The sequence below is a fragment of the Chrysochloris asiatica genome, unplaced genomic scaffold (genome assembly GCF_000296735.1).
Source record: "Chrysochloris asiatica unplaced genomic scaffold, ChrAsi1.0 scaffold00155, whole genome shotgun sequence".
NCBI lineage: Eukaryota > Metazoa > Chordata > Mammalia > Afrosoricida > Chrysochloridae > Chrysochloris > Chrysochloris asiatica.
Window position 1 is genome coordinate 6,365,506 of NW_006408673.1, and position 9,282 is coordinate 6,374,787.

Consider the following 9,282-nt stretch of genomic DNA (forward strand, 5'->3'; position numbering starts at 1 on the left):
TGGAAATGCAGGTTTTATGTGGGTAAATATTTAAGTATTGAAGAGCAGAGAGGTCAGCTTGAGGACTAAGGTGTGCCTGACCCAGGCCATGGTGTTTTCAATAGCCTCATATGGATGCGAAAGCTGGACAGTGAATAAGGAAGATCGAAGAAGAATTGATGCCTTTGAGTTGTGGTGTTGGAGGAGAATACTGAAAGTGCCATGGACTGCCAAAAGAACCAATAGATCTGTTTTTGAAGAAGTGCAGTCAGAGTGTTCCTTGGAGACCAGGATGGCTAAGCTTCGTCTCTCATACTTTGGACATATTATCCGGAGGAAACAGTTGCTGGAGAAGGATGTCATGATGGGTAAGGTGGAGGGTCAGAGAAAAAGAGGAAGACCCCTAACGAGATAGACTGGCCAGGTGGCATCATTGATGGACTCAAGTGTGGCAGCGTTAGTGAGGTTGGCCCAGGATCGGATATTGTTTCGTTCTGCTCTGCATGGGGTTGCTATGAGTCGGTTCCGACTCAATGGCACCTGACAACAACAACAACATTGCTTTATAAAAGAGGATAAAAATATATATTGATTTGCCAATTTTCCTAAAAAGAAAGATACATGTTTAGTCAAAAAATGAAATCCACTGATATCTTACAAAATAGTATGCATAAAGGTGCAGTGTCATTTTCTTAATATGCTATCTTGACACAGGTTTGGGGCGTTGGCTGAAAACTAGTCAGTACCCCTTTCTTGAGTACTTTATTAAGCTCACTTTCAACCGTTTCCTTATCAGGTCCCCACACTCTTGGACCAGAATGTACCTGCCCTAACCACCCATAACCAGGTACCCAACAATTCAGGACAGTCCCTAAACCTTCTGAGCCTACAAAATCATTAAGAATGTCCAATCCCCAGGAAATATGCACAACCTGGCTAAGCCCATCCTACTTTCCATACATAGCCCTCTTCTGCAATTCCAGCTTATTGTTACCTTGTCCCCAGATGCAACCTCCCAACCTTGTGGTCTTGTGTCATAGCATGCTTTACCTCACTGTTTGTGAAAACTGTGAATATGATAAACCTAGTTACTTTTTGTGTTCTCCTTGGACCTCCCCTGACTTAAATTACCACTTTCTCAAAACACAAAAACTTGTATTTTACATAAAGGTGAAGACAGTAAAACAAAATGAACATATAGTACCTTGGCTGGCGTATGAATCCATATTGCTGGGTTGAGAAGAATATGATCACACAACTGCTTGAGTAGGGGCATTCCATTCTGCAGATTACTAAGATACTTTGAAAATGCAAGGCAAAGTTCAAGAACTCCTCTGCTGACATGAGATTTGGACGACTGTGAAAACAAAGTAGTTCAAAAACTCAAATCAAGGCAAGTAAATTATTAGCTGTCAATACCAGCAAATAGTTGATCCAAAACTATATTCAAATTAATGATGCCACGAGTCTCAAAATTACATTTGTTCTAATGCTGGAATACTTAACTGCTGTCGAGTCAGTTCCAACTCACAGACAGTTTCCAAGGAGTGGCTGGCACAACTGAACTGCCAACCTTGTGGTTAGCAGTCCCATGCTTATCCTACAGTGCCACACCAGGAATCCAAAAGAATACTGGGAAAAGGTATAGCAACAAAACACTAATTCTAATGACTGTAATTTTATATCACAAAGAGAAATACTTAACAAGGATATATAACTGCTTAGCTGCTTAGCAGTCCAAATCTACGACCTAAAAATTAAGAATAAAAAAGTTACAGCATTTCATACTTTACCTTTTCAAGACTATATCCTATTACCAAGAAGCCCTTACAAGCAAGCATTTGCTCCTGCATAGCAATTGAGTTCTTCAACAACTCCATGATAAAAGCCATCAGGGTTGAACTGGAAAGAAAAAAAGATAAGGCTTGAAAAACGTAATTTGTATTCAAACATGCAGACTCCTTTATTTTAATAGAGTCTTCTAAAGGAAATTGAAGGTCTACCAAAATTGCTTCCAATATTAATTTCAGAACTGGAAAAAAATAGCAGACTTGAAAAATATAATTTCTAGTCAAACATATAGCGTCTTTCATTTTAATAGAGTTCTCTAAAGGAAATTAAAGGTCTACCAAAACTGTTTCTAATATTAATTTCAAGTCTATAATTGTAATGCAGTATTAGGACTTAATCAAATATTTGGTGTATTTTTTTTTAAGAACAATCAATAAATAACTTAAAAATATGACAAACTTGTATGAAGTAAAGAAAAGGTATCAAGTTCTAAAAACAAATAAAAAATTGGCTAACATAAATATACTCAGGCCTTCATGGTAACTTAAAAAAGCAGGTATATTCAAGTTTAGAGAGTCTGGCACCAAAAAGAGAAAAGATGTGAACAGCAAAGGTCTAGGGTGAATATCTTCAGTTTTATTATGGTTCCAGACTAGTCTAGTTTGATTTAAGCAGAGGATTTCATGAGACAAAGATAAGAAAATAAAACTAAATTGGTAGAAAACTTAACACTAATTTAAGAAGTTTGTTCACTATCCTAACAGGAAAACTGTAATTCACCAGTCCATCTGTTAACACCTTACTCCAATCCCCACAACTGTTAAGACATACACAAAATGGATGGAAACAAAACCAACTATGATCTCCTTCTCAGAGATTGAAAGATCATCACAATAAGAAACAGCAAGATTGTCAGTCAACTTTCTCATCATCAGTACTTTTATAACTGCAAGCAACTCCAAGATACTGCAAAAGCAGAAAGAAGCATAGCCTGAGAAATTAATTGAGCACCTACAATTACAGTTTTAGATTTAGTCACCAAAAAAAAAAAAAATCCTTTGAAATATTCCACGTTATTAAGTGCTTCAGAGTCAGTTCTGACTCATAGCAACCCTATAAAGGGCTTCCAAGAGAGTAAAATCTCTACAGCAGCACAAAGTCTCATGTTTCTCCTGCAGCTCAAACTGTACATGACCTGATTAGCAGTTCACTATTTATCCTATGGAACCATCACACTACCAAGAAGAACTACATATAAAAAAGTAATTTCTCAATATATTCATTTCGTTTTTCAAAAAAGTACTTTTCTTATGCAAAAATAAGATAATCTGCCTAAGATATTCCATCATTAACTATGTACATATGCAGTAGACACCATGTCACAAAAGCAGAAATCAAAGAGAGAATTTAAAATAGAAAATTGATTTAAATTTTCCAAATAATAAATCAAACAACTATTTTGCTGTTATACTTTCACTACAAAATATAAGTTCAAAATCAGACATAGGAAATTTATTGAGACATTCTATATAATATTATATAACTTATTGCAGAATTTATATGCTCCTGAATTTGCTAGATTCAACACTATAATAGAGGAGACCAAATGGCCAAATGCCAATCTAATAACAAAAAAATACTAAATCACCTTTTATCTAGCACCATCAAAAATCCTGACTTTCTACTACTTACATGAATAAAAAATTAAAATACAAAAAATTAAAATGTAGGAAGCTACACTCCCAAATAACAATTTAAAACACTGTTTACAATTTAGCAAAAGTTTAGATAAAATATATTCATTTTTTATAAAATTATTATCACTTTTTCTAAAACATGACTATGTGTTTTAGAGTTTCTATATACTCTATGGTAAACAACAATCTACATTAATACAGTTGACTCTTGGACAACACAGGTTTGAACTGCACACGTGCACTTAAAAGAAGGAATTTTTTTTAATGCCACATGAGCAGTTTGTCTCTCCAGTAAATTGCATATCGGAATCAAATGAGATCTCTCTTGGTTCTCACATAGTCATCCACTGCTTTTAGTGCAATTTAGTAAACTTTGTAAAATACCATATGCCATGCCACCAATGATGCTGGAAAGTGCTTCCAAGAAGCAAAGAAAAGTCATAACATTATAAGAAGAAGTTAAATAGTTTTATAGGTACCAAAGATTGTAGTCTACATTTATGTTTGCATGCCATTTCAAAAAATCAATAAATCCGGCATGAGGGTCATTGTTTAAAAAAAAAGAAAGAAAGAAAAGGAAATCCATAATATCTTTGCTACAGCTATGCCAGCAGGTGAAAAATCCTTGCTTTTTTTGTAAAATACCTTTTTTATCTCATACTGGAAATGCAGGTTTTATGTGGGTAAATATTTAATACATATAACATACACAATATGTCTTCATTGACTGTCTAATGTTATCAGTAAGGCTTCTAGTCAACAGCAGGCTAACAGTAGTTAAGTTTATGTGGAGAGTCAAAAGTTAAGGTCAATGCCCTAACTAACCCCTGTGTTATTCAGGGGTCCACTGTCCTATTACTGATACAGGTTTGCAATGCCATTTATAATTACACATAAATTTTGAAGTCTCTTCTTACACTACCACAAACTTGAAAGGCATATAAGACAATCATGCACTCAAGAGTTATGAAAGTAATTTTCACACCAAATTGGAGAAAAAATTAAGGTACTCACCATATAGTTAAGTCAACCTCATCAGACAAATATTGCCTAAAATCCAATTGTGCAAAAAGTGGAAAAAGCACTTGTACTCCTCCAATTGAATGCATAGCACTTTGGATGGAATGTGTTAAAACTGCCTTCACATCCTTAGAAAACAGAACGAACATATAGCAAAATTTACAAACTTTTTTTTTCCAAAACAATGAAAAATAAAGCACAGCTGCAAAAATAACAACACTAAAATGTAGCATCCATGTTTATAAAAGCTACAAAATACACCTAAATAAGACATCAAAATTTACCTTTAAAAATATAGTTAAAAAATCACAGTTATTACCTGGAGCATGAGGGAATGAGGTGAATGGACGAAAATTGAAGGGTTATCTTTAGGGGACGATTCAAGGCAGAGCTGGGCATCTGTAGCCCTTGGATTGTATGTGAACGCAATGGCACTAGAGAGTTTGCCATCGTACAGTAAAAGTTTGTGGTGCTCAGCAAGGAAGAGATCACTTTCTGCTTTGAATTTAAAGGTACCCTAAGAATCCAGAGAAAAGAGAACAGTTATGAAAATATGCTGCAATAATAAAATCTAAATACAAGCCAGCACAAATATAAATATTTAAGGAGGAATACCACTAGCAATTTTTCTAGCAATATAAAATAAGAGGAGCACAAGCTGTCTAATTACTTTAAAACAGGAAGAATAAAATGGTATAATGGAAATGAAGTCAATTTGACATTAAAATCTCATATTACTAAAATATAAAATTTAGTATCCAAAAGAGCATATTTTGTCTTTAAATAAGAGTTCTAAAAAAATCACCAAAACCAACCCAACTTATTGGGACCCTACAGGACAGTTGTTGTTGCTAAGTGTCATAGAGTGGATTCCAACCCATACGGACCCTGTATAGGGTTTCCAAGGAGCAGCTGGTGAGCTTCAACTGCCAACCTTGCAGTTCAAACAGCTTTGCAGTCTGGTGCATTAACCCACAGCGCCACACCAGGACTCCTGTAGGACAGTATGGAACTACTTTTTAGAGTTTCCAGGGATGTAAATCTTTACAAGAGCTGACAATTTCATCTTTTTCCCTTGCAGCTTGCTGGTGGGTTTGAGCTGTGTCAACCTTACCATTATTTAGCCCACTGTGCCATCAGAGCACTTTATTTTAGAGTAGGAAAAAATAATCCCCAAACAGAAGATGGACTTAAAAGTTTTCTATAGTGATATTTCTGGCTATTCCTTTCTCTCCCCCTCAAGTGTCTTATTTTATAATGGTCCATGTCAGGAAAATCAGTATTCAAAAACAGCCAAAAAAAAAAAACAAAAACAAAACAAACAGCCAAGCATCTTAACATTATTTCCCCCCCTTTTCCCCATTCCAACCATGTCTTAATCCCTGTATCCCAGAGCCCTGTTGTTCCAAGGTTGTGCATACATTATTATTTACCTCTGTCCCACTTAGCCCATGCAAACCTGCCTAATTGTTTTCCCATCTGACCTGTTCTTCCATTCCTCTTCCCCTTCTTGTGTATTGCCTCCCTCCCTAGCACCCAAACTATCCTGTGTCTATGCCCTGCCCTGTGCTCCACTTTCCCCTCCCTCCCCTTAACCATCCCTCATATTCCAGGAACCAGCAAAGAAACCACCCCATCCCCCACCCCCACCCTTTAGTATGGGTTCTTTTCTTAAGTCTTTTACAGTAATGGTCCTATGCAGCATTTCTCCTTTTGGACCACTCAGATTCTTATATGAAACTTTCAAACAGATGTGATAAAACTTATCACACTGATCCATTTTTCAAATAACTTCTGCCTCATAAATAACTGATAAATTTTAAAAACATAATATTCTCTAAAAGAATTTTTAATGAAAGTTCATTAAAGTGAAGATTTTGTCATGCACTTATTTAAAATAAGTGACTTTCCAGAGGAGACTATGCTCTGGACAACATAAAAAAGGTGACCTTTTATTGTGTTCTTCAAATACTAGCCACAGGACTGTGGAGATTATGTAACTACCATGCCAGAAACAAACTACATAGTCCAAAGAAATTAAATGAATGTTAGAGTCCACAAAGTTCATTTATAGCAGAGTAAGGAGCTCTGGTAGCTTAATGGTTATGAATTGGGCTGCTAATCTCAAGGTCAGCAGTTCGAAACTACCAGCTGCTCCACAGGAGAAAGATGAGGCTTTCTATTCCCGTAAAGATTTACAGCCTCAGAAACCCAATACAAGGTCACTATGAGTCAGAATCAACTTGACAGCACTTAACAACAAAAGACTAAATACCACTTTAAGAAAAATAATTTACTTTTTTGGCAGTGCTACAGACAAATATTTGATGATACATTTTGGAAAACAAACAGGTACGCAGATTTCATTTGCATTCTGTGTGGAATTTACGGGTATTTGTTTCTAAAAATAAATTTTTACCACTTTATACTGTTTTTTTTTATTTAGTTATTCGTTTGTTAAGTACCACTGAGTCAGTTCTAACTCATAGTGACCCTGTATAGGATTCCTGAAAAGCAGCCGGTCTAAGTTTGAACCACCAACCTTGAGGTTAAGTGCTTACTCTCCAGTGCCAAAAAAAAATAGAGAAAAATTAAAATCAGTTCAATTTCTTTTTTTAACAGAAGAAAACCTAACCTAGGATAAACAAGCAAAAAAAATAAACTGTCAAATATTTTTATGTTAATAATCACAGCCTGGATATTTTTAAAATCTACAATATAGAATATTTTTGTTGTTGTTAAGTGTCTATCTGCTACCATAAAGACTTACATTTTCAGAAACCCTATGAAGCAGTTCTTCCTCTGTCCTGTAAGTCATATGAATCAGAATTGGTTTGGTGGTAGTGGTGGTTATGTGCCATGGAGTCAGTTCTGACTCTGCATAGGGTTTCCAAGGCTGTAAATCTTTATGGGAGCAGAAAAACCTCATCTTTCTCCTGTGGAACAGCTGGTAGTTTTGAACTAGCTGGACTTTGAGGTTGGCAGCCCAACTTGTAACCACTACATTACCAGAGCTCCTTAATTGGCTTGGTAGCAGTCGGGTTTTAGGCCAGAACCCGTGACCTGGTTACCTTGGCACACAGTTGGGTAACCAAAATTATTGACCTCATGCGTCACCACTCATCAAATTAAGCTTCTCTAGCCCAGGTTAAGCAGTAAATGGAAGTAAAGTACCTTGTATCCCAGGCCCAACTGATAAATAGCAAATATTTGAGCTGCATTAAGAGCTTCACTAAAAAGGTAAACTGCAGTCATCTGACCACAGAACACTCTATTAGCATCTGCTGTTTCTGAGGAGCCCAGGAAGCATTTGTCAAATGTCTGTGAAAGAAAACAGATTTCATTAGCCAAAAACCAGAAATAGTCCCTCCTCCATAAATAATAAAAATCTACACTGAAATAAATGTTTCATCCATTCAGAACTAAAAACTGGACAGATTAAAATAATTCATTTAGCATTTCACTTCATTTGTTCCCATTTGAAGTGAAGATCAGGAAAGGCATCCTAGAAAAGGAGGTAAACAATTTTTCTATAGTATCTTAAGTAAAAACATTATGAGTAATTAGATGCAGGACAAGGATTATGGAATCTGAAAGTTCATGCTGGCATATCTGGTAACGAAAGACCCAGAAAAAGTACAGGCTTCAGACAAAGGGAGAAAACAATAAGTCTGTAACACACTGAATCAGTTTTTTCTGTGAGCTAATCTGATGGAACAGAAAAATTTAACAAGCAGTAACTAATAAGGCACAATATATTGGGTGAGAAGTTAAAGTTGGAAAGACAGATATTTGCAGACATCAAGATGGTAGGTGAAGTCATCAGAAAAGATGTAATCTCTGAAAAGAAATGTGTAAGTCAAGAAAAGCAGGTTTATGTTTTACTTTTTCAAAAAAATATATACCTATTAATAATATCTGGGTCACAAAGGGCACATTTTTACAACTCATGTATACAACAGTGAGGAAACAAAGTTTTTTTAAAATTCATTTAAAACCACCATTCATATTGTGAGACTATTCATTCCTGTATTAATGAATTAAATTCCTAACCACATCATGATTATAAAAAGCCATTTGTGGAATTCCAAAGGTTTTCTGTAAGTCCTAAAATATTTCATTTTAAAGGTTACTACTTTAAATTTATTATTATTTTTTTTAATGTAACATTTTCACACTACTTACATCACTGGTGTTAACAAACCATGTTATCTCTCCATAGGAAGCTAGCTCGCCATTCACATAACATCGAAGTTCACTGTTCTTCCACCGGTTATAAATGTGCACTATAGTTACCATATACCACTGAAAGAGCAAGAATAATTTTCACCAAAAAGATAAGAATTTTCCCAATAACTTAACATATTAAAAATAACAAGTAAAACTTAAATGATAAATGCAATTAAACTTAAAAATATGACAGACCTAATTTTGTGAAATTCAATATTAACCTCTAACAGTATTTATTCAAGGAGTAGCATAGTGGTTACAAATCAGGCTGTTAACCTCAAGGTTAGCAGTTTGAAACCACCAGCTGTTATGTGGGAAAAATATGAAGCTTTCTGCTCCTGTAAAGGTTTTTACAGCCTCGGAAACCCTGTACAGGCTCTCTATGAGTTAGAACTGACTCCACGGCACAAAACCATCATGCAACTGATAAAAATTGAATCTCAAAATTCTTTTTCCAAAATTTTATTACAAAAATATTTTTTTAAAAGTTGAAAGTTTAATACAAACACCCTCTCTCCTACCATGTAGATTCCATACTTGTTAACATTTTGCCATGCTATGTATG

General features: G+C 35.2%; 1 protein-coding gene across 2 annotated transcripts in view; it reads right to left on the reverse strand.

Moving 5' to 3' along the window:
• The window catches only part of LRBA (LPS-responsive vesicle trafficking, beach and anchor containing), a 944,588-nt gene that overhangs the window by 782,516 nt on the left and 152,790 nt on the right, over positions 1–9,282 (reverse strand). For both annotated transcript variants that reach the window (XM_006870875.1, XM_006870876.1), the window contains exons 7-12: positions 8,673–8,792; positions 7,662–7,808; positions 4,807–5,004; positions 4,482–4,615; positions 1,773–1,881; positions 1,184–1,336 (exon numbers count right to left, since the gene is read on the reverse strand). In XM_006870875.1, the coding sequence (XP_006870937.1) occupies positions 1,184–1,336; positions 1,773–1,881; positions 4,482–4,615; positions 4,807–5,004; positions 7,662–7,808; positions 8,673–8,792 (861 nt within the window). The remainder of the gene's footprint in view (positions 1–1,183; positions 1,337–1,772; positions 1,882–4,481; positions 4,616–4,806; positions 5,005–7,661; positions 7,809–8,672; positions 8,793–9,282) is intronic.